At 38.2% G+C, this 26,952-nt stretch overlaps 1 protein-coding gene across 2 annotated transcripts in view; it reads right to left on the bottom strand.

Annotated features, from left to right (window-relative positions):
• C9 (complement C9) overlaps nt 1-26,952 on the bottom strand; it is a 60,199-nt gene that overhangs the window by 11,080 nt on the left and 22,167 nt on the right. The window contains exons 6-10 of one of the 2 annotated variants that reach the window (XM_027095170.1): nt 17,548-17,817; nt 12,914-13,154; nt 10,030-10,155; nt 7,707-7,885; nt 2,580-2,795 (exon numbers count right to left, since the gene is read on the bottom strand). In XM_027095170.1, coding sequence (XP_026950971.1) covers nt 2,580-2,795; nt 7,707-7,885; nt 10,030-10,155; nt 12,914-13,154; nt 17,548-17,817 — 1,032 coding nt within the window. Of the gene's footprint in view, nt 1-2,566; nt 2,796-7,706; nt 7,886-10,029; nt 10,156-12,913; nt 13,155-17,547; nt 17,818-26,952 lie in introns of those variants that run through there. The other variant, XM_027095179.1, reaches the window with a different exon arrangement.

Raw genomic sequence — 26,952 nt, 5'->3', positions numbered from 1 at the left:
AAAGAAAGAAAGAAAGAAAGAAAGAAAGAAAGAAAGAAAGAAAGAAAGAAAGAAAGAAAGAAAGAAAGAGAGAGAAAGAAAGAGAGAAAGGAAGAAAAAGAGAACCATGGCCTAGCAATGTCCACCACAAAGGTTCTGGTTTAATTGACTTGGGCTGGATATCTGTTTTGTTATGCTCCTCTTTTTGCCCTTTTTTAAAAAAGTTAACCAGGTAAATACAATGAGCAACTTGATTGAGAACAACTAGTCTCGAAGAAGTAGAAACACATAAAGAGAGGGAGGTTGGATTAGTTGACGGAGGAGAAAGTTGCAGAGCCTTTCACCCTGGGTAAACAGTATGCAAAAAGAAAAATGACGTCTTAAGGTTTTCAACCTCATGAAGGGGGTCGGCCCAGTTTGTGTGGAAAGCTGGAACTGAACATTCTGCAGAAAGCTGGATACCTGGAAGAGCTCCCTCAACAGAAAGACTCAGCAAGAAAGGTTTCACTGTGGTCTAGTGTCTCAGCAAGGAACTCGTGGACCATCATTGGTCAGGCATGAAAAGTCAACCAGAAGACACCAGTGTTTTCAAAAAAGTGATATACATATAGGAGGAGGCACCTTGATTTTCATTATCCATAAATCCAAAATGTAGAACTCAAACCAAGACATTTACATGAAAAACTGGTGCAAAGGGATGAAAACAATGGGGCTTCCCCAGAAGCAAACAACCCTAGGAATAGCTTCACTACCCAGAGTAGACAAGGTTCCCACAGGAAACAAATTCCACTGAAGACTAGGCCTGTGATGAAAAATTCTTCAGTACTCAAGGAAGAAAAAAATGCCATGAGAATGAGTACATGCAGAAACTATATATTCTGGATCAATCTGAGAGAGACTTCTATATAAACATATGTAACATGTTCAAAGAAATAAAAACAGGAAAAATCCAGTAGGCCAGGAAAGAAAAAAATAGACTTAAAACAAAACAAAACATACAGAAATTAAATTTATTTATAATTTAATTAAAATAATTTTATAATTAAAATAATTTTTAAAAATCCTCTATAGATTGGTTAAAGGGTATAGCCTATATATACATAGCTGAAAAAAAGAACTGAATAATTAGAAGACAGAGCTGAAGAAATCACAGAAAGCTGCACAATAGTCCGCATAGAGAGAAATAGGTAAAAAACAGTGGTCTTGAGTACGGATTTTTGGAGACTACTAATGCTTTTCGGAATACAGAACAGTGGGTTGACATTTTAGATACATGAGAGGCAGAGATAGTATATAGGAGAAATCAATTATCCTAAAATTTCAGAGAAATCTAAACATGTATATTGTCACCATGTTGTTGAGTTTCTGTGTTTGCTAAGAAGGGCAAAAGACATTCTTGTAATATTAAAAATTTTGTAAAAAAATTTTTGTAGCAGTAGTTGAAAGTATGTTTGAATGATAAACTTGAGACTGTGAATCTTTATTTGAGGAAACTACATAATTGTTTCAGACATTTTGTTGTACAATAAACAATAAATGCTGGAGAGGGTGTGGAGAAAAGGGAACCCTCTTACACTGTTGGTGGGAATGTAAATTGATACAGCCACTGTGGAGAACAGTATGGAGGTTCCTTAAAAAACTACAAATAGAACTACCATATGACCCAGCAATCCCACTACTGGGCATATACCCTGAGAAAACCATTCAAAAACAGTCATGTACCAAAATGTTCATTGCAGCTCTATTTACAACAGCCCAGAGATGGAAACAACCTAAATGTCCATCATCGGATGAATGGATAAAGAAGATGTGGCACATATATACAATGGAATATTACTCAGCCATAAAAAGAAACGAAATTGAGCTATTTGTAATGAGGTGGATAGACCTAGAGTCTGTCATACAGAGTGAAGTAAGTCAGAAAGAGACAAATACCGTATGCTAACACATATATATGGAATTTAAGGAAAAAAATGTCATGAAAAACCTAGGGGTGAAACAGGAATAAAGACACAGACTTACTAGAGAATGGACTTGAGGCTATGGGGAGGGGGAAGGGTAAACTGTGACAAAGCGAGAGAGAGGCATGGACATATATACACTACTAAATGTAAAATAGATAGCTAGTGGGAAGCGGCTGCATAGCACAGGGTTATCGGCTCGGTGCTTTGTGACCGCCTGGAGGGGTGGGATAGGGAGGGTGGGAGGGAGGGAGACGCCAGTGGGAAGAGATATGGGAACATATGTATATGTATAAATGATTGACTCTGTTATAAAGCAGAAACTAACACTCCATTGTAAAGCAACTATACTCCAATAAAGATGTAAAAAAAAAAAGTAATACAATCATTACAATTTATTATTTGTTTATAGTTCTGTTTAGATGTAGAGGTAGATTTTTAAACTGTGTGCTAAATGACACATAAAGGCTGATTTGTCCATTTCCACTATTCATTCAATCTTTATCCTCTGTTTATATGGATAATCTAGAAGTTTAGCACAAATTAATTCAATAGCTAGTTTTCAAATTAAATAACCCCCAAATGTATATTTTTGTCCATAATAATATCAAAGGAGTTGTTCTCACCTTCATAGATTTTCTATTTTCTGATTTCACAGGCAACTCCCTTGAACTTGTATGGGCAGGAACACAAACATTGTCCATCCAGCAGAATCACAGTCCCTCCATTTTGGCACGGTTGGCATTTTCTTACACTGAATTCATTGATGTAGTCTTCAATGGCTCTTTCCAAATTTTGTTTCTTTAGGTATGCATCTTTTATTTTCACTGGAATCAGATCATATATCGGAGACAGCTGCAGGAGAGCAAAACATTTAATTTTAGGTCTTTTTCTATAGACAGAGCTTGTGCAATATTTTTCACTAAATTATTCATTGCTTCATTAATTCAACAAAGGCTTATTGAATGATTATTATTGCCAGATATGATGTTAGCTTTTAAGACTGCCAGTGATCAAAACTAGTCATGATCTCTGTAATCATGGAGATCCCATTATGGAGGTAAGGAGACTGATATTAAAATAATCATACAGACAAATTTAAAATGGAAACTGTGACTAGGTGCTATAAAGGACGGGTATATGTATTTTAACAATGAACAGTCAGGGATTTAAAGTTTTAGCAGGCTAATTTACTGACATATTGTGAATGCTTTTTGCTGCCTTTTTGCTGCCTCCCCTTTTCCAGAAGGTAGGCAAGTGCTTGCGATCTCTTGTCAAAGAGGAGGTTTGTGTGTGATGCCAAGTCCAGAATGCCCCTAAAGGCAAACTCTTTACTGATTTTTTTTCTTTAAAAGCTTGAACTCATTGATAAATTTTTGTTGGGAGAAGGAGTGTGGGAAGAATGCCACCAAGGTGGGGGCATTCCTTCAGTCCAGGAAGGGGGTAGAGTTAGCAGGTACCTCAAGTAGCAGGAAACCATAGCTAGATCTCTAGCAGCTATTTTGGGAAGTAGCAAAATCTTTGGAGTGTCCCTAGGGAAGGTGGCTATCAAGGAACAGGCTACAGCTTTGTCAATGACTCCGATGCTCAATCTTGGCATGGAAAGTTTGCAACCACCTGACTTCAAGTGAACTTGTAAACTTGAACAATGAGGTTATCAGGGTGACCACCATGGACTAAATACTTACCTATATCGTATCTTCATTTCCCAGACAGAAGCATCAGGACAAGCCAAGAGCTACCCTGAACCCCATCCAACAAATGAATGAAGGATGAATTTTCCAGCAGCATGGAAGGATGGGATCTCAATGTCAAATTTAATTATACTAAAATAAATGAAGTAAAATGATTTATTTTGTACACTTAAATTCCTGGAGTAAGATACATAGTTGCTACCATTGAATCAGGGAAGTTTGGAAAGGCTTTCCTGAGAAAATGACTATGAAGTTGAGATTTGAGAGTGTTAAGATGGAAAGATTACTCTAGTAATATAGGGCAGAATTCAAAAAATGCTTAGTTATGTTACACATAAAACACATATAGAATATACAGGGCTATGTTTTATGTACATATGTAAAACATGTATAGAAAACTTGTATCATATGCCTATTTAATGTAAGCAAATTCAATTGTGTGACTGTAAAGGTGTTTGAGTAGATAAACTGTAAGAAATTGAGACCCTTTGGTGGCACAGTACTTTGAAATAAGAGACCACAAAATTTAGAAGCAATTGGAATCGAAAGACAAGATTAAAAAATATACCACAGAACTTCCCTGGTGGCGCAGTGGTTAAGAATCCCCCTGCCAATGCAGGGGACACGGGTTCGAGCCCTGGTCCGGGAAGATCCCACATGCTGCTGAGCAACTAAGCCTGTGCACCACAACTACTGAGCCTGCACTCTGGAGCCTGCGAGGCACAACTACTGAGCCCGCATGCCACAACTACTGAAGCCTGTGTGCCTAGAGCCCGTGCTCCACAGCAAGAGAAGCCACCACAATAAGTCCACGCACCACAACGAAGACCCAATGTAGCCATAAATAAATAAATTTATTAAAAAAATAGTTTTATATATACACACACATACACACACACACACACACACACACACACACACACCACAAATTCCTGCCAAAGAGTAATGATGGATTAAATAAAGTCAACTAATCCTTTTTCTGAGGACGATGAGAAAAGCTGAACAAGATAAAAGTAAAATTAAAAAATTTGCTTGAAAACCCTGGAGAACTAACAAGGTAACAAAACATTACTAGGCTAAGATCTGGGAGGAGGTAGAAGTTCAGTGAGGTGAGCCCAGTACTTCTGGGTCACCAGTCCCCTTGACACATTTCCTAAATCAGGAAGAGGCAGTCGAGGAACTAAGAGGTAGAGCAGCACATTACTGGGCTGGGGAAAAAAGGTTGGAATTCAGGACAGCAAAGGTAAAAAAGCTGTGCTTTGGGTTGGGCCCCAAAGGACTGCAGCCCTAGAAGTAAAAGGGAATTGGAATTGAGGTGGTCCTGGCAAAGACTGCAGCTGGTTTTAAAATAATCCTGAGTCATTAGGACCCCAGAGGCTTTTCAGATACAAATATGTATTTCTTTTGAAGACAATAAAAGCATCTCAGGCCTCAAGCTACTCTGATAGCAATTTTTAAAGTATAATATCCAGCCCACAATAAAAGTAACTAGGTACACAAGGAAATGAGCCAACGTGAATGAGAATCAGTAGAAATAATAGAAATGAGAAACAGAGTTTGGGAATGCCAAGATTTGAGTTATCAGATGTAGACTTTAAAACAGCTATGTTTACATAAGCATAAGAGACAAGATTAAAAATTTTAGCAGAGAACTGAAAATTATTTTTAAAAATAGAAGATTTGAAAAAAAATAAACAAAGAGAATTGGAATTTGTTATTATAATATACAAATTAATGGACTGGTTAAATAGTAGATGTGACACAACTGAAGTAAAGTTAATGAATTGAAATATAGGTTAGAAGAAGATATTGACAATGAAGCATGAAGAGATACAAAGTCAGGAAATACAGAAAGACAATAGGAAACATAAAAGAGAGAGTGAGGGGATTCCCTGGTGGCGCAGTGGTTGAGAGTCCGCCTGCCGATGCAGGGGACACGGGTTCGTGCCCCGGTCCGGGAAGATTCCACATGCTGTGGAGCGGCTGGGCCTGTGAGCCATGGCCGCTGAGCCTGCGTGTCCCGAGCCTGTGCTTTGCAACGGGAGAGGCCACAACAGTGAGAGGCCCGCGTACCGAAAAACAAACAAACAAAAAAAACATAATATTTTACTATTTTTTGAACTTCTCCAAGAAGATAAATTTAAAGTGTTTCATGGTGGACTAACTATGGTTGCCTTCTGCTTAGGCAGAATATTGATATGAAAAGTCCAGGCTTTCAATTCATGAAGAAAGAAACATAGAGATATTTTAGATGGAATGCCCACCAATCTAAAAATCTGGGGGTCAATAGTTGACCTTAAAAATAGGATAAAACTATATTTTGCATCCAGCCAGTAGGACTGTGCCAACAGAGTTGATGAAGGTTTTTGAATAGTTCTATTAAATCCAGTAGTAAATCTTCAGCAGATACTTTATTGACTTGAGATTTTAAAAGTCAGCTCTAGAATATGATGGACTCTTATTAAGACCTCCTCAGAGAACAGTCTTGGATCCGTACAAGGACAGTTGAACTCCCTTTGTAGAAATGAGAAGACAAGACACTTTAGGTGTCCATCTGAATGTAAACATCCACCTAAATCAATTTTTTTCTTGTTTGTTTGTTTTGGCCATGCAGCTTGTGGGATCTTAGTTCCCTGACCAGAGATTGAACCCAGGCCCTTGGCAGTGAAAGTGTGGAGTCTTAACCAACTGGACCGCCAGGGAGTTCTGAATCAATTCTTTTTTTATTTAAGATCTTCTGAAACAGATTTATTTCACTGAGTTCAAGATAATGAATTTAAATATCATTTAAATATGACAAAATAAAAGGGGTCTCTTCTGATTTTAATTTTATATATGGGCATGCTAATTTGGACAACTATTTTCCTCTCTTTGTCCTAGTTTTGGGACAAAATATGTGAAGACTCTCACAGATGTGCTCGCATATTTACAACTGGGTAGATTTCCACAACCTAAAGGGAGAGTACATTACAATTTTCCTGAGTTTCTCTCTCACATAAATGAAGTAGTTTGGGTGGTTTCACTCACTCTTTAAAGACAATAATGAAGAATGAAGGAACACAATTCTCTAATAACTAGTCCTATCAAAAATGTCAACATGTTGGACTTCCCTGGCAGTCCAGTGGTTAAGACTCCACACTCCCATTGCCAGGGGCATGGGTTTGATCCCTGGTCAGGGTACTAAGATCCCGCATGCTGTGTAGTGCGACCAAAAAAAAAAAAAAGTCAACATGTTTATAACTCAAGTTAATCAAAAGGAAGTAGGGGGCAATCAAAGATAAATTTGACCCAAGGGAAGAAAATTGTGAAACATACAGGGAAAATTGATAGCTATAGAAGAAAGTAGGAAAAATACTTTCTAATAATTTCAGGAACAAAACAGCAATAGAGGAAAACACATAGCCTTTATAGTTAGTTTGGGGAGAGAATGGTGAGGCTAAGTAACATTGGCATTTATATCTTTATAATTATAATGTAGCTTTTTCCCCTTAGGAATAAGCACCAAGACTGTAAAGTCCCAAAAGGTTTATAAACGGAAGACTATTATAATCAAGACACAAAAAGGAAAGGATTTCCTGACCATGAGAACTGTTCACTCTTGGTCTTATTTTCTGAGAACTTATGAACTTCCCTTTCATAAAGGCCCTTGAAAAATACAATTCTCCTGTGTTGGAAGTGGTGGTATGATATCACCTGAAGGCAAGGGACAACTGGGGCAGAAGGAAGGGAACCAACAATTTCTGTGCAACTATTTTGTACCAATCTGAGCTATAGTCTCTATACAAGGAATCACATTAAATCCTCAAATAAACGTGGAGCCCTGGAGAATTCAGTGTTGCAGAAGTCAGAAAATATTACACATCTAGTGAGGAGCAGAGACTCAGACTCAGCCCGGTCGGTCTGATGCCCCCTCTGTGCCTTTCTTCTATACCATGCTTCTTTCAGGGATGGGACGGGAGTGCATTTGAATGCTCACGTCTCTTTCAGATGAAGTTAACTGTTCATCTGAACCAGCAATTACATTTAGGAAGAAAATGACAAAATCTTCCATTTGAAAATAAATATTTCTTACTTTTTGATTTATGAGCACTGGAGCATCGTTTAAGGAAGAGGCCCAATTTACAAAGTCAGTCACATTAATCATCCTGCCTCTTCTGAGAAGCTTCTCTTTCAGTTCAGTTGCATATTTTCTTGTTCCTCCTCTTATGAATGAAATAACATCATCGATGAGGCTTTCACTCGTGATGTTTTCTGAGAAGAGAAAGAAGATATAAGTGAAGCATGTATAGTTCTGTGATATCTGATAGACATTTATTGAACCCCTTTCATAAGGTATAGTCTAGTACATTTATTGAATTTTACTTATAAATATTACTTATGTAATTTTTTTCACCCCAAATATCCAAGGGTCATTTTTATTAGTAGTCAATTATAGATTCCAATCATCTTTTTAAAGAAAATATAAATGGTATGACGCTTGAGATACACTAATAATTTAAAGTTCATCACCTAAGCACATGCACACATGGGAACACGACTCTTGAATGGATACATTTGTTGTTGCAGACTTAGCTTCATAATTATATTTTGTATAAGTTTGCTTTAAACTGTTTTAATATTATAAAAAACTTCAGAGTATAAAAAAGAATAAAGTAAAAAACATAATTTCTTTCCACCCCTATTTTTACATTATTTCTCCCTCAGTCTCTCCCAGACTAAACTGCTTTAAAAAGTTTTGGTGAATCATTTAGAGTTGTGAATTTTTTGAACTAAAAAGTAATTTCAAGGTGATTTTTGTTCATCCTTCCTTATTTCTATAGATGAGAAGACTGAGCCTCAGAGAGATGGAGTGACTAGCCCAAGGTCACACAGTAAGCTTAATGGCCAAATTTTGAAATTACGACATTTGATGGCAAGGTCAGTTTTCTTTTCATTTCATCGGTAGTTTCCAAGCATGGCCACATGTTAGTGGCTGGTATGCTTTTAAAAATATTAGGTTTTCCTCTCTTCTACTTCTCCACTATCAGCTGACCCTTTTTTTTTTTTTTCTACATCTTTATTGGAGTATAATTGCTTTACAATGGTGTGTTAATTTCTGCTTTATAACAAAGTGAATCAGCTATACATATACATATGTCCCCATATCTCCTCCCTCTTGCGTCTCCTTCCCACCTCCCTATCCCACCCCTCTAGGTAGACACAAAGCGCTGAGCTGATCTCCCTGTGCTCTGTGTCAGCCGACTCTTTAAATCACTCTTTAAGTGAGTCTCAAACATTTGTATTTCTGAGAATGCTCTCAAGTATTTCTGATTAGAGTAAAAATTGAGAACTCCAGCACTACCTCATGCTTATAAATCTGCTAATGATTAGCAACAGAAGTAATATTTATATCAAAAAATTATATTTTTAAAAATGTTATGCACTGATTTATTGTTAACGATGGATTAGGTATTTTCTTTTTTTCACCCAGTTTTATTGAGATATAATCATGTACAATACTGTATAAGTTTAAGGTGTACAGCATGATGACTTGACATACATATATATTGCAAAATGATTATCACAATAAGTTTAGTTAACATACATTACCTCATATAGTTACAAAAATTATTTTTTCCTTGTGATGAGAACATTTAGGATCTATTCTCTTCGCAGCTTTCAAATACATCACAGAGCAGTGTTAACTATAGTCATCAGGTTGTACATTACATCCCCAGTACTTATTTATCTTATAACTGGAAGCTTGTACCTTTTGACCAATTGGGTGAAGGTGAATTAGGGATTTTGAGTCAGGTGGAAGATTGAGTTAGGGAGATGGTTTTGGCCTTCTCCTTTCTTGATGGACACAGACAGCACTGCCACTAGGCCATTTGGAAGCTTTGTTAAAATTAGGGGAAAAAAAGAGAACTTTCCTCAAGATATTTCTCTACCATCGGGCTTCTACCATTGCCATGATAAAAATATAGATCTACAATGACCACAGTGTGAATGGCTGTATTCCCCAGAGCTGTGCAGTTCACGACCTGCACAATGATGATACCATTGAATACATGTCCCCAGGTTACTTGTGTTTATAATGGTTTGGGAACCACTGTGAAGGTAAAATAGCTTTTGGGAATTCCCTGGCAGTCCAGTGGTTAGGACTCTGTACTTTTACCACCGAGGGCCTGGGATCAGTCCCTGGCCAGTGAACTAAGATCCCACAAGCTGGTGTGGCTTGGCAAAAAAAGAAAAGAAAAAAAAAAGATAAAATAGTTTTTAAGCACTTTCAGTTTGTTGTTGTTGTTGTTGTTTTTTATAAAGAGGGGAGACAACAAAGAAGGCTCATAGTGACAGGGCAGTGCTCATTGACCTTTCCTCCTTCTTTTCACCCTAGTAAGTTAGACCATACTTACGAAATTTATCACCACTCCTCTTTAAGCAATTGTCTGAATTAATATTTCCTGCGATTTCAATTCCAGCATTCAGAGATAAATCCAGATTAAACCCGAGGCATCTCTGTATATCCCTTAGTTCAACACCTGTTTAATATATTTAGTTAGAAATTATTAGATTATGTCTATCAACGTCATAAAAATTCCAATTTTGCTATTTTGTAAGAAACATACTTACTTGGATTCCTAGACATTATTACTGAACTCAAATGCAAGGTTATATCTGCCCTGCTTTGCCCTCATATTAGAATCTAATGGTCTCCTTTGACTTTGCTTGTCAACTTAATGGTGAAGGACCGATAAATTTACCCCTTGTTAAAAGGGACATGAGTCAGACAAGGGTGGTTATAGTCCATCCTTACCTCTAATACCATAAAAAGGAGACAATATCTAACATGTATTGAATGATTATATGCCCAGCATCATTCTAAGCATCTTGTGTAAATCAACTAATTTAATCCTCTTATTGACTTTCTGAGATAAGTTTTATTATTATCCTCATTTTACAGATGAGCATGAGGAATAACAAAGCAGTTAAGGAACCTGCTGATGGTACTCAGTTAGTAATTAGCCAAGTAGGTACTAGAAACAAGAGCTGTCTGGCTATTAAGCACTTCTCTGCATCAACTTCATAATTTGGTCATGGGATGCATCAACATCTCCTGATCCTCTTTGGAAGACTCAGTTCATCATTGAGGTAGCTAGTTTGTTGCTTTGGGCAGATGGCTTAAATATATGACACTTTATTCTGGTCCTACTAATGCTGTTTAGTAGACATTGGTCTTGGGAGCTGACTCATTGTGGTGTGTGGTTGCTCCAGTTATAACGAAGAAAAATCCCAATATTTACTCAAGTATATAATTTATTGTCTATTCTCCTGATTTAAAAGAGGAAATTATTTCTTCATTTTAAGAGTAACTTCCCAGGTCTGAGCTCATTGATCATATCAGTTTTTGCTCTTATTTATCACTTCAGATCACACACACACATACACACACATATACAAACACGTGGTTGTTTGTCCTGGAAGCCAAAATGCTCTACGAAAAAGGAAAGGGAGAAGTTAAGTTAATCCCAGGATCCCATGGTGAGATGTAGAAGTAGAGATCTGAGGCATTTAGTCATTCATTCATTCATTCAACGAGTATCTTTTGTGTACCCCCAATTACTGAGAACTTAAGAAATATCCAGTGGAATTTCCCATGGTAAAGGAGGAGGGAGGATAAAAATGGAAGATAATGCTAGAAATTCAGAATACTAGATTTCCAACCTTAACCTAAGAAGCATGAGAATTCTGATTCGAAGATGAGGATGAAAATACCTAAGTGACCCCCTAAAGCTTAGATTCTCTACCTCAGCTGTGGACCTCTCCACGACCAGACGGAGTCTGGATGCCCCAAACTGCAGGACGTGGCTTGGATCTTGGGTGTGGCAAAGCAGAGAAGTGAGAAGAATGACTTCCTCTTCAAAGACCCAGAGTCCACCTAATGATCTTTGTCTACTAAGGCCAGAAGGTAAGTAGATATAAGTAGGTAGCTCTGAGTTGTCCAAGATGAAAGATTTCAACCCATGGAGTTTTTTCACCAAAGCAACTCTTAGCCTGAAGAGTTCTTTGTGTTTTGATCACCCTTGCTGAGCCTTTCTCTTCTGATTTTCAAGTTACTCAAGACACATTCCTCTTGTGCCCCTCTCCCATGTGATATCTATCAATATAGCCTACTGGGCAGGGCTCCTAGAGATCCCATTATGCCGTCTCACTGGAATAACCTTGTGAGGCAGTATAAACCAAGAAACCGCATACTCTAGTCCCCCTGGAAATGCATCTACCGGCCCAAGACTAGACTGAGGCATCAAGAGCAACTGGTTCTGGCCATTCATATTTGTTTCATCCTTAAAGGGTTTATCCACAGTGGGGACAGTGTCAGGCTTTAAGATCAGAGCTGAATCCCATCTTTTGCTTGACACAGCCAGAGGCTAAGGAGAAAGAGCCATGGAAGTGCTTTTGGCAACACTTCCTTCCCTAAGAGACACAACCCAAATCTTTGAGGGCAGAGAGAGGAGCTATGCTGGCATCTTTCACCTCTTTAAAGAGTGCTGTAACTAAGCCTTAATTAATCACAAAATAAATATTAAAACTTATTAACATAGAAACTTGGCATCTAGTTTATTCTTAAAAGGCTTTGAGGAAGTCTTTAGGTCAGGATGGTAATTCTGTAGCACATAGGCCTATCCTGTGCATATGGCAGACACTGATGATCAATCATAGACTCTTTTCCATGATTCAAGTGTGGTCAGAAACCTATTTATGGACCCAATTCAACTACCACCCCATAGTTAGAATTGTCATCATATGAGGTAAAACGAATTTTCCACTTTTGCTTTAGGCTTACATGTTGTTAACATTGTTTCTTCCTTCCTCTCTTAGAGAAAATTTAGAACATTTCCTTTCCAATTCTGAAGAATACTTTGGAAGATAATTGGCATACATATAATTGAACCAGTCTATGGATTAAGCAAGAGGTTATGTAAATGACGTCTTTTGTACTTTTCACCTTTTAAATAGTATTTCACTAAAAGCAGCACCACCAAATAATATTATATTGCAGTACGATTTTGTGCATTTCTCAGTAGTGCTGCTGAGAAGTGCAGGGCCAAGTCATCTTGTTTGAGGTGGAAGTCAATTTGCTGTTTGATAGGATTTTAGAGGCCAAAGGGCAGGGAGAGAGTTCTCTCAAAGAAGCAGGTTACAAAACTGTAAAGCCTTTAACCATTGGAAGAGGATAACACTAGAAATAGTTGATGGTTACAACAATGTTGGAAGTTAGAACTCTATTTCTAGCTATACCTTTCTGGTTCATGGAAGTTTTATCCAAAACATATATTAGTTCATAGAGTCCTCCTAGAGTCCCAGAGCTACTGTAGTGGGTTCCATAGGTTTCCAAAAATGCAAAATATTCCCCCTTTTCATAGGTAGCTGGTAGAGCTTTTATAGAATCCAAGAAAGTTGTTGCCAGCATGACGTCCCGAGTTCTCATCACAAATCTTCCCAGGTGAATGGCTCCTTTTACATGCAGAAATATTTTTTCCTTTGTTGTAGAGCCAAAGAAAAGAAATATGAGTTTTATCACCATTATTTTGAATTCAAAAATCACAAAATTTAGAATTTCCATAGTCAATACGTTTTTAGCAGTGACCGCAAGATATCGCTTTAACCCACTTGGAATGGCAAACTTAAAATCATATCAAAACTGTTGATGAAGACGTGCAGAACCTGGAACTCTCTCACAGTGCTGGTGGAAGGGTAAAATGGTACAACCACTCTGGAGAACTGTTTGGCAGTATCTTGTAAAAGTCAACACACATCTACCCCAATGGCCAGCAACTTCACTTCTACGTAAGATCAGTAAAAGAGTAGTTCACAAAAAGATCTGTATGAGACTTTTATAGTGGCTTTGGTCAGAATAGCTTAAAATTGAAAATGACAAATGTCCACTGACAGGGGAGTTAATAGATAAATTGTAGTCTATTCACACAAAGGAATACTAGTTAGCAATAAAAGGGAACAAACTACTGATACAGGCAAAAATATAAATAAATCTCAAAAATATTATACTGAGGGCTTCCCTGGTGGCGCAGGGGTTGAGAGTCTCCCTGCCGATGCAGGGGACACGGGTTCGTGCCCCGGTCCGGGAAGATCCCACATGCCACGGAGCGGCAGGGCCTGTGAGCCATGGCCGCTGAGCCTGCGCATCCGGAGCCTGTGCTCCGCAGCGGGAGAGGCCACAACAGTGAGAGGCCCGCATACCGAAAAAATATATATATATATTATACTGAACGAAAAAGTCAGGCACCAAAGAGTATATACTGTATGATTCTATTTATATGAAGTTGTAGAACAGGTGAAACTAAGCTGTGGTCAGAGAAATCTGGTCAGTAGTTGCCTCTCAGGCAGTAGGGGATTGATGCAAAGGGCATGAAGGAATTTTCTTGAGGTGATGGAAATATTCTACATTTTGTTTAAGGAGGTGGTCACAAAGGTGGATACAATAGTCAAAACTCATCATGGAACTAAATGCGCAAAATATTTTCATTTTATTGTATGCAAATTACACCTCCCTAAGTTGACTTAAAAATGTTAACAATGGAAGGAAATGTAGACGGTATATATGAAGCCCAATTTTATTTTACACATGAGGAAACTCTGATACAAAGGTATCAAATTATTTGCCCCAAATCACACAGAGTCTGTGGCAGAGATTTGTCCCAAAAACCTAGGTCTCAGGTCTCTCTGTGCCTTCTACTAAGTCCTCTCAGTTTTTGATAACAGGAGGGACAGATAATATTTTAAGCTGTGGCTTTCAAGCCAATCTAAACACCTCAGCAGTTAATGTTCCCAGGGATGATGGCTTAAATTTCCAAAGGAAAACTGGGGCGGTCACAAAGAACTATGTGATTTAATGCTATAGACTGTCCTGGCCAAAACTAAACTACAACTGACATCCATGATTTTGTGGAAGGTTCTTTTGAAGTTCTCCTGCTGTAGTTGTGGTTAGCACGTGTTGATTGCATAGGAGTTTAATACGTTTTATTATTTTTTTAAAGGTACATCTTGGTGTATACAAACATCACACCAAACTTTTTATGTTTTAGAAGCACAATTGTTCACACTGCGTGACTTAACTTTAGGTGATTTTGGGTGATTCAGTATCTAACAAAAATCTTAAAGAAACTTACTCCATATATATATGTTCTCCACCTGATGACTTGCATAATAATTCTTAATGCAACCTCAAAGATGCACAAAACATATTCGGAATCCCTCTCGTTTTTGCTAAAATTAGGTGTATCTTGTCAGAAAGACATTGTGTTCTTTGACTCAACTTATTTTAGAGGTAGATCTTAGATTATTCCCAGCCAGATATACTCTTGTTTCTTCCATCTTAAAGGAATAAAAATAATCTCTTGGCCTTACTTGTTCAGCCATTTGCCACTCATTTCTTCACCCTCATTAGAAGCAAAATTCCTTTAAAGAGTTTTCTGTACTAGCTCTTTCCAATTCCTCTCTTCCCAGTTTCTCTTAAATCTAACCCAGTCATGCTGCTGCCCTCACTACTCCAACAAAACTTCTCTTTTGTTCAAAACCTCTTCTGAAGGTCACCAGTGACCTTCACAATGCTAAAGCCAGTGCTTCTTAGTCCTCATCTTTCACATATTAGCACGTTTGACACAGTTCATCACTCTTTTCTCTTCGATAGAATTTATTTACTTTTTGTTATCTAGGGTAGTTCTTCTCAAAATGTACAGTGTGAACAAATCGCCTAGAGAATCTTGTTAAAAACAACTCTAATTCAGTAGGTCTGGGGTAGGGTCTGAGATCCTAACTTCCCAGTGATGTTGTTGCTGCTGGTCCACGGACCGCACTTTGAGTAGCAAGGTTCTACAGCATTGCACTGGCCACATCTTGCTTTCCTTCACTCCTCTTTCTTCAGACCTCTTTCTATTGAAGTTCCCTGAGTTTAGTCTTTGATCTTCTCTTTTCTATCCACACTAACTTCATTAGTGGTCTCACCAAAGCCTATGACTTTAAGCACCTTCTATATATTAACAACTCTGAAACTTAGAGCTTAATCCCAGACCTCTTTCTCAAATTCCAGACTCATAACATCAACTTCCTATTTGATATCTCCAGTGGAATGTCTAATAGACATCTCAAACTTAATCTAACTAAAACTTAACTACTGGTCTTTTTCTCCAAACCTGCTCTACCTGAAATTTTCTCCATCTCAGTTGATAGCAACTCCACCTTTCCGGTTGCTCAGGCCAAAAACTTTGGCGTTTGTAGAATCATGTTTGACTCTACAACTGTCCTTTCTGAACTGTCATCATCTCTCACCTGGATTCTTGCAACAGTTTTAACAAACCTTCTTCCTTTTGCTCGTAACTTTCATAATCTCTTCTCAACAGTACCCAGAGTAATCACTGAAGATATATTAGAATATATCAACCTTCTATTCAAAACATTCCAATGGTCCCTCATGTCACTCACTGAAAAAACCAAACTCTTAGAACAGGCTGTGAGGCCCTTTATGATCTGATTCAAGGTAACCTCTCTAACCTTTTCTCCTTCTGTTCACTTTGGCCCAATGGGCAGGTATGTTCCCATCCTAGGGACTTGTCTTTAATAGATCCTTCTGCCAGATATATCATCCCAAATATAACTATTTGACTATTTCCTCTCCTTCAAATCTTTATTCAGAGCTCATCTCCTCAGTGAAGCCTACCCTAAGCTGCTTTTTTAATACTGCCATCTGCCCAGGAGTCCTGATTGCCATTATGCTACTCTACATTTCATTGTATTCTATAGCATCTATCATTTTCTAAATACTATATAGCTTCCTTTTTTTACTGTTATGTTTGTTTCTGTCTATCTCCCCCTGCTAAACTTTCAGCTCCATGAGAAGACTCTTTATGAGTTTGGTTCACAAATGTATTTTAAGCACGTGGAACAGTGCCTGGCCACAGAGTAAGTCCACAATTAAATATTTGTTGAATGACTTAAAAGATTTTCCAACTGCACCCTTTGGGTGAGTGTGCATGTGGATATAGAGGCAATGTATTGATCAACCCATTATACAATTAGGCATAGTATAAGTACTAAGAGTGAATGAGTATTATTTTTTAAGTGGAAGAAGGGTATCTAAATAGGTGACTGTGTTATTAGAGAAGAAAGAGTGAGCATTTTACCAGCATCATACTGACTACAGAAAGTATATTCTATATTTATTCCAAAGGCAATGAAACAAACTTCTAAATTTGGCTTAAATATTAAAAAACAAACACATTTTCAAAGTCTCAAATTAAAGGTATGATTACAAAGTAAGCAGACCAATTTCATATGCAATGTGTACAATTTCATGGCATCGTTACTCTAGAAATACACTTTACAGTAAGTAAATAGCCATCATTCTAAGACATTACAGTGAATTACCAAAATTCCTTAGTATGATTTTTCATTGTACTTCTGAAGAGAATATAAATTAAACAGTCTATCACCACAATCTCAGTCAAAAGCATGCTCTGAATTCCCTTTTTTTTTTTTGGCTGTGCCTCACGGCATGTGGGATCTTAGTTCCCTGGCCAGGGATCAAACCCGTGCCCTCTGCAGTGGAAGCACGAAGTCTTAACCACTGGACCACCAGGGAAGTCCTAAAAAGTATGCTCTGAACTCTTAATATGCTTGTTCTGTTGTCAGCCACAAACATCTCACCCACTTATTACTGCTATACTGAAGAGATTTTTCTCCAGTTAGCATTCTTCTTCTGGGCCTTCAAACTACCTACACATTTGAGGATTTGTTGAGTACTATTTTTCTTTCTCTTATGCGCTCTATCTGCTCTAAACGATTAAACTTAAAAGAGGACATTTGGTTAGTTTGAAAAATATTCCATTATATTCTCTATATTAAATGTTTGGTCTTACCTTCTTCGAAGAATATAACAACAACCGTTTGTAAGAATCATTTTTGGAATATGTAAATCGAAAGGTACCCTGGGCATTTGAAAGACGTGGACAGTCTTTTTTGCAAGAAGGTTTTGAATCTGTACTTTTAAGCTGTCCAATTGCTTCATGAGGTGTGTATTTTAGAGATAAATCTGCATTAAAACTTGATTTCTTCTCTTGGATGATACTTCTGAATACTAGCATCTGTTCATCATAATATTCAGTTCTGAAATTTTTGTCGGCTTTGGTCTAAAAGAGAATAGCAAAGTGTTTTTGAAAACAACATACAAAAAAAAACCCAAAATAAACAGGAAAAGACAAAAATCAGGCAACTTATTTGAAAGGGAGTAGAACAAAGAAGTTGAGCCACGGCAAGAAAGTGAGACTGAGAGGGTTCAAATACAGAGCTGATGACTTTGAGAACATTACACGATAACCTCTCTGTGCCCAGTCTGATTTCTAGTGTGTAAAATCGGGATACTCACCATGCCTGGACCAAAGGTTGTTGTAAGGAGTCAATGAAATAAAGCATATGAAGGACTTAGAACATAGCAAGCTTTCAAGAGTTAATATATTAATAATTAAAAAGCAAGTTGCATAACAGATCAGATGCACAATATACTCCCATCTGTGTAGAAAAAGAAGGAAAGAAATGATAAAGCTAAGCCTTCCTGAAGCCTTGTGGACCAGGCACTGTTTTGAGCATTTTGTACATGTTAATTAATATAAGTAGAAAGGCCAGGACTTGAGCCCTGAACTGCCTCTTAACGTTTACACTCTACTGCCTATTTTTAAAAAAAGAAAAAAAAAAAAAGCCTTTATGTGCATAGAAAATTACCGGAAAAATAGACAAATCATGGAGTGATAGCCCTGGGTAAGGGGAACTGTGAGTAAATGGATATCTGGAGTGACAGCAGGCTTGCTTTTTCTTGCATCGTCTTTTATGTGGTTTGGACTTTATTTATTTATTTACCACATTCATTTTTGCATAGAAAAACTAAGTAATCTAGTTAAAAATTAAAACTTTCAATTAAAACAAATGAACTTATTTACAAAACAGAAACAGACTCACAGACATAGAAAACAAACTTATAGTTACCAAAGAGGAAAGGAGGGGGGAGGGATAAATGAGGAACTTGGGATTAACAGATACACACTACTATACGTAAAATAGATAATCAATGAGGTATTACTGTATAGCACAGGGAACTATATTTAATATCTTGTAATAACCTATAATGGAAAAGAATTGAAAAAGAATAAAACTGAATCACCTTCCTGTATACCAGAAACTAACACAACATTGTAAATCAGCTATACTTCAATAAAACAAAGAAAGAAACCAATAAAAACTTTCTTTGCCAACTTGGTTATTGCCAGGCATCAACGGGAGGGCTGTAAATCTCAACAAACTCTCTTCCAGAGGTCCTCTGTAACAGGCTGCAACTCTTGTCCGGAAAGAGACACTCATCTCTTCAGTCAGTAGCACAGACTGAACTCAGTAGCATGCACTGGGTGACTGTTCTGCACGAGGAATGCTGTGGTCTGAATGCTTATGTCTCCCCTTAAATCCATATGTTAAAATCCTAATGCCCAGTGGGATGGTATTAGGAGATGGGACCTTTGGGAGGAGCCTTCTTGAAGAGATTCGTGCTTTTATAAAAGTGACCCCACAGAGCTCCCTAGTCCCTGCCAACCACATGAGGATACAACGAGAAGTCTGTAACCCAGAAGAGGGCCCTCACCCGACCCTGCTAGTGCTCTGATCTGAGACGCCCAGCCTCCAGAACTGTGAGCAATAAATTTCGGTTGTCTCTAAGCTACCTGGTCTCTGGTATTTCGTTATAGCAACCCAAACAGACTAAGACAAGAAACCTAAAGTCACCATCTAATGGGAAAGACTAAAACGTATATAATTTTCGTTAAAGAAAGGCACGCTGGGAAAAATGCTCAATGCAAAGGGAAGAGTAGCCTAACCATGTCACTTCCCTGCTTAAAATCTTTCCACCTTCCCACTGCCTTTAAGATAAAGTCTAAACTAGACTTATTCCAAGTTAATCTCTCCCTGACTGTACTCCAGCCCTCTGGCCTCCTTTCTATTTCCACAGCCTATGCTTCGTCCCACCACAGGGCTCTCTTATGCTGCGTTTACTTTCTGGAATGTTCCTTAATCCCCCAGCCTCCCCCATCCTCCCATAACACAGACATTATACACACTCACACACACATACTATATACCCCTGGCCTGGTGAATCCCTACTTCTATTTCAAGTCTCAGCTTAACCATCACTTCTTTAGGGAGACCTTTACTGATCCCACAGACTAACAAATCTGTTTCCCAAAAGCTCTCATGGCTCTTCTTTTAAAATAAAACAAAATGAAAAATGCTTCCCTTTTATAATGGCTTTTTTTTTTTTTTTTTTTCAGTACGCGGGCCTCTCACTGCTGTGGCCTCTCCCATTGCAGAGCACACGCTCTGGACGCGCAGGCTCAGCGGCCATGGCCCACGGGCCCAGCCGCTCCGCGGCGTGTGGGATCTTCCCGGACCAGGGCACGAACCCGTGTCCCCTGCATCAGCAGGCGGACTCTCAACCACTGCGCCACCAGGGAAGCCCTATAATGGCTTATTTAATAGACCTTCAGATGGTAAACTCCAAGAAGTCACGGACCACATCCATCTTACCCACATGCCTCCATAGCCTCACCACTTAGTAAAGTGCCTGACAAAAAGTAGATTATAATAAAGACGTATTAAATTTAATATGCAGATCCAATACAGCTAACAATAGTAACTCATATGTATTGAGTGCTTACTCTGTGCCAGCAGCTGTTCAAAGTGTTTTACGTAGAATAAATATTTATCTTCCTACCTTTAAGGTAATTTCTATAATTATCCCCGTTTGACAGATAAGAAAACATAGGTTAAAAAATTTGTCCAAGATCATACAATCATACAGCTAGGAAGTGGCCCAGCCAGCAATGAAACCCAGGAAGTCTGATTCCAGGGTGGAGCTGTTCATTCTTATGCTATACTGCCAAAGAGGGCTTGACAAGTTCTAAGTGGTAAAATGAAGAAAGGATTCATGGAAAATGTCACCCTGAACATGGCCTTGGAAAAAAAAAAAAAAAAATATATATATATATAAATATATATATATATATATAAAGGTGATTCAGTTTGCTGTACACCAGAAACTAACACAACATTGTAAATCAACTATACTTCAATTAAAAAAAAAAGAAAGAAAAATGAATAAGATTTCTATTGCCTTGAAATCTAAGACTAGTAGAAGCAAATGAAGACAATCCCACTCAGTCTTCCATGATGAGAAGTGCCAAGGCTGAGCAAAATGGCACCAGGAAACCACGTCTCCCTCACTCTTCTAGAAGGCTAAGGTGTTCTTAGCTCACTGGCTTCTAATTTGTTGCAGGATAGGAGTGGCGTAATTTGTAGGCTCTTGCACTTATACCTGAACTGGTTAGAAAGGAACTGGCACTGGGCAGGGATCAACTTAGCAGTGTGAAGGATTGCTTGCAGGTATAAGGGAATGTTGGTCAGGGTGTCAATTAGAACGTTGTTGAATGGTCCTCTTTCACTAATGCTAGGATGGTAGTAGTGAGTAGAGTCTGAAACAGTGAGGGTGGGGTCACCCCAGAAAACCTAAAGACAAGAGCTGGATTGAAAAGCCAAAAATCCATCCATCAAAAAGAAGTCTGAGCTGAACGATAGGCATTCAGAGGTGGACAAATATGTAGAATCGTTTTGAAGAGAAGAGCAAAAGTCTTTGAAGAGAGGTCAAGAAGCAAGATTATAGAAAGTAGGAAGACACACGGATGGAAACAAGTTTCTTTATGAGAACCAAATAAACAGATGTTGGAGAAGCAGAAATCAGAGAGAGGGGCAAGGGTGCTTACATCTTCCAGGAGGCCAGGCATATTATAGGAGTTAGTGAAATCTATCCTGTTTAAAGGTTTATCAGCTAATGCTTCTTGAAAAGAAATAAACATTACTCTGGCACTGGGAGTGGAGGAGATAGAACACCTCAACACACATTCCAAAGTTCAAATTGAGGAGACTTGGAGAGCAAGCGGGAATAAAAGGTAAAGAGAAAACTGTTAAAGACGCCACTAAGATTTTGTATGTACAAATAAAGGATAAAACCACATACTATTTACTATTATTATTAAAGCCATCTCTCACTAATTGAGAGAAGGAACCAGGAAAGAGCAGATTGCTTGCAACCTTATGAGTCATCCTCAGCTAAAGTACCTAGCCAAGCCACACCCACATTCCTAAACTTTTAGCCGTTAAATTTTGGGGTATTTTGAAATTTAGCAATAGATAATGAATACAATTATCTTCAAGAGATCATCTTCTCTGCCTAGATCTTCAATATTGGTGCGTTCTAGGACTCCATTCTCTATGTTCTTTTCTCTCATTGTACACCTCCTGGATGATCTCAAGCACTGTCAAGACTTCAGTGATCCTCTCTATGCTGATGGTACTTAAATCTCTGCCTCCAATTCAGGCTCCATCCTCACATTCATATAATCTACTCTTAGCAAGATAACTCCATCCAGATGTCAATCATTATCTTTTTCTTGGATTTAACTCTTCTTTTGGTAGATCCCCCACTCCCCCTTCCAACACACACACACACACACACACACACACACACCACACACACACACACCACACACACCACACACACACACACACACACACACACACACACACACCACACACACACACCACACACCACACACATACACACACACACACACTTCTCAGGTCTTCTTTGATGGCCTATCATCCACTGGGGGTCTCCATACTTTTCATCGATTGTGGATTTATTTTGTGTTAGACACTCTTCTAAGTACTTTGCACTTATTAACACATTTAACCTTTCCAAATTCCTATGAAGTATATCCTGTTATTATACCACTTTATGATAAGAAACTGAGGTTCAGGAAAGATAAATAAGTTGCCTGGAGTCACATGGATGGTAAGTGAAGGAACTTATCAGAATTCAAATCCAGGGAATTTCATTCAGAACTGGGCACTTGACCATATGCTCCACTATCTCCAATTCTGTACTGAACTCTTAGTTCTCAAAACTGAGCTGGATCTCATCTCTTCCTCTCAGCCTCTACTATTATAGACACAGTTCAGTTTTTCATCATCTCCTTCTTGGACCATAAAATAGCTTCCTTCTCTTATTATCTCTGGTACTGTCTCCTTAAAATTCATTTCCACAAAACACAAAGATTTAAAATGAAACTATGACCACATTGCTCTCCTCAATGGCTCCATTACCATGCTCAGGATTATGCCCAAGTTACTTAGTATGGTGTACGAGCACCTTCATAATTGACCCCTGCCTATGACTCCAAATTTGACCTCATATAAGTTCATTGTAGGCTGTAGTTCCTTTCAAGATAGCAGTTTCTATAGGCACAGTATTATTTATTCCTTGTAATATGTAATAAATATGTAATAATGTAAATGTAAATTTACATGTAAATGTAAATGTATGTAAATGTAAATTATGTAATAAATAAATCACTGTGTATATAATAAATTTTATCTGTACAGCCCCAGGTTTTCTAAATGGGCTCAAGTTAACAGTAGAAAGAGTAGTTGAAATGTTTAGTAAGCCTCTGTTTTCAGTTGCTGTCAACTTTAATGACGATTCCAATTATATGTTTTCTTGAATATGGGTTCTTCCCTTCCTTAAAAAAAAAAAAGCATTTGCTTTTTGAAAGAAGAGTGTCAATATACTGAATGCATTTATTTATTAATTCAACAATCATTTGTTTAGCCTGCTTTACAATGTTAGTTTCTCAGGATTATATGGTAAATAAAATGACTAGAAATTCAACTAAGGGTATATATGATACAGCAAAACAAAGACCAGAACAGAAAGGAAAGCAAAGGCTATTGCATTAATTTGCAGAAAAGGCATGTAATGGAGGATTCAGAGAAGACAGCTGAGAGTAACGTGGCAATCAAAAATCAGATCAGGAATGACCTTTGTCCCCGTGCCAAGGGGATTGATTATTATCCTGCAGGCTGCAGGGAGACGTCACCAAATTTAAGCAACAGATTTCAGAGGCAGCGTAGTTCTGGTGAACACAAGGTTAAGGATGTGGCTGGAGATGTGAGTGACTCGAGTGGGACAGATATAGGAAGTTAAGAGATAGCAAGAAATTATTGGCAATTCAAATGATATAGAAGTTATTCAGGGGGCTTCCCTGGTGGCGCAGTGGTTGAGAGTCCGCCTGCCAATGCAGGGGACACGGGTTCGAGGCCTGGTCTGGGAAGATCCCACGTGCCGCGGAGCAACTAGGCCCATGAGCCACAACTACTGAGCCTGTGCGTCTGGAGCCTGTGCTCTGCAACGAGAGGCCGCGATAATGAGAGGCCTGCGCACCGCGATGAAGAGGGGCCCCCGCTTGCCACAACTAGAGAAAGCCCTTGCACAGAAATGAAGACCCAACACAGCCAAAAATAAATAAATAAATAAACAAGCCAAGCATTTGAAGCCCTTTAAAAAAAAAAAAGTTATTCAGGATTTTGTTAGGATTTGGGGCGGAAAGGATGATTATAATCCAGGTGCATTTTACAAACCTTTGTTGACTTACAAAATCTTACATTCTCATGGAGATCCAGATTTAAAGAGAATTATAATGAAAACCTGAAACCTGATTTACAAGTTGTTACTTTCAACAACAAAAGCAGAGAAGACTAAAGAAAAACAAGTGAAAAGGAACTAATTCCTAGATGTAATCATCACTTTTTTCCCCCATAATTGCAAGCTTCAGTTGTTCTTGATCATTACTTACAAAGTACTTACAAAGCAGCCAGTAAACTTTCACCTAGAATGTAACCACTAATTATGTATTTAACCATAGCTAAGTCTTTTACCATAGCTAAGTGTTCTTATATTCTAAAAAAGAATAGAAAATATATATTTTTTATTGGCATACAGTTGCTTTACAATGTTGTGCTGGTTTCTGCTGTGCAGCAAAGTGAATCAGCTATATGTATAAATATATCCCCCCTTTTTTGGATTTCCTTCCCATTTAGGTCACCACAGAGCATTAAGGAGAGTTCCCTGTGAAGAATAGCAAATATTTATTGAGTGTTTGCTAGTGCCAATAACTTTCTGAATGTTTCACATACATAGACTCATTTATCTTTACAAGGAAGGCATTATTATTTCTGTTTTACAGATGAGGAAACTGAGGCATGATGAGGATAAATAATTTGCCCAGATCTCACTCCTGTTTGGGGCAGAGTTGGGATTCTAACCTATGCAGTGTGTTCTAGAGCCAGAGCCGCATTTGAAACAAGAGGCACTGAGGATGTGTGAATTATCAGAGTAAGGTGTCATTATCAATGGATATTCCCCATGGAATGATAGGTCCGTAGAATTCTTTCAAAAACTGAAAGACAGTAAGTTATTGCCAATAAGTAACTAAAACAAGATTTAAAAAATTAATTCATCCAGTAAAATGTGGTTGAGCACCTACCCTATACATATATTGAGTATTGGTAATAGCTAGAAGGAAGAAAAATATGCATTGTTTGCCTTCAGGCACTATAATAATAACCTACACGAAAAAGTAGGTCAAGTATGTCATTGAATATTAGAACGTGCAGAACGTAGCCCTCTCTAAGAAGTCAAAATCGAGATGTCCACTCGAAAAGCTCATGCACGTTCTTTTATGTTCAGCTCTTCATTTTCCAAGACCATAACAGATTAGAATAAGGGGAGCATCAGTATTACTAACACCAAGGGTGCGATCTGGGGACTTTAACAAGCCCCCAGCCAACTCCATCAGCGCTGTTTCTCAGGTGGCACCAAATTAATACTCAGGTCCACAATCCCTGTCGGTTTTTTCTAAGCTTGATGCCAAAGCTCATTTGAAGGCCTTCATCTGATCTGAACTGATAAAAAGTTATCGTCTTCATTTCTTCCACTTTGTGTGAACATGGGTTAATTTTGCCACAGACATATTAATGTGTTTGATTGTAAGATGCTGCTCCCAGCTCCGCCTGGGGTGTAAGTGATATACAGGGTAAGCACCACATCACCTTTGTAAGACCCAAACCCTCTGAATGTGGAAGTACATCTGTTTCCAGGGTTGTAGATAAGGGAAAACAGCATGCTTACTCTCCCAATGCAACTTCAAGACCAGTCCCAGGCAAGCCCCCAGCCCTCACTTCTTGGTTCACACCCGTTACTAACCCTACAGAGAAGCTAGGAGGCTGGTGACAGTGACAAAGACAGGAAGGCTGTACAGCACAGACCTGAGAACTAAAAAAATAAAACAACACAACAATAACCCTTCTTGCATCAGAAGTGACAGAGGTTCCCTTATCTTTGCATACTCTTTTGAAGAAAGTAGAACATGTATAATTCTTCTTAGAAAGATGATAATCTGCCCCTCGAAACATATACTTAAAGAAGGTTAACCTAGCATGATGGGAAAGATCGATAATCCAAAATGTTCCCTGCGATTTGTGAGAAACTGATTTTATTCTGGACTTATAGGCACCAAAAATATGACAACGTGGTCATATGTGAAAAAAGATGCCAGTCAAATAAGTAGGGACATTAAGTCGTTAGCATTCATGGGAGAGCATGATCACTTCAGGCTGCAATGGGTAGGGCTTGACTTACAACATTGTTAGAGATAAAAGGAATATTAGCTACAATTATTGAAAAGTATATATGTTTTTCAAACTGGTGGGAGTGTCAGTGATAATGAAGGACATTGTAATGACTGAATAAAGTGAATTTTGTGGGTCACCAATGGGACCAATTAGAGAAACAGATTATTGTAGCTACTGGTTCAGAATAAACTATTATTTTTTATCATATCTTGTTTAGAGCCCCCCAAATATCTCTAAAGGTGATAAATATTAATCCTTTGAATGAGGAGGTAGAGTTTGTGGATGGCTCTAGAGAATTTAAATTTTTTTTTTTTTTTTTTGGCTCTAGAGAATTTAGGTGACTTGTAGAAAGGTGGTAGGTTTGAGGTAGCATTTTGTAGAGTAAAAATCACTTTAAGAAACAGTTTCACCAGAACTGGAGGGGTTTGAGGTGAGTGACTACAGCCACTCACACTAGTCAAGCAGGTATTACAGGGGGGACTAGTGAAGGAAAACAAGTGTAAAGATGGTTTTTCATTGGTAGGTTAGCGAAAACTGAGCCTCAACAGCATGGAAGCAGTGTACACAGTCCTTAAATCAGCACTCATTTAATTTTTAGTTTCATCAGTACCTTAGATGATTCTCTTTACAGAGTTTAAGTATTTCCCAAAACTCTATCACTGCATGCATGTTACTGAAGATTGATTGTAGACTATTGCATA

This window comes from Aethalodelphis obliquidens, unplaced genomic scaffold (genome assembly GCF_003676395.1).
Source record: "Aethalodelphis obliquidens isolate GAN/ISIS:26980383/991018 unplaced genomic scaffold, ASM367639v1 scaffold4, whole genome shotgun sequence".
Taxonomy (NCBI): domain Eukaryota; kingdom Metazoa; phylum Chordata; class Mammalia; order Artiodactyla; family Delphinidae; genus Aethalodelphis; species Aethalodelphis obliquidens.
Note: the sequence above shows the minus strand (reverse complement) of the source record. Positions and strands in the feature narration are given on the sequence as shown.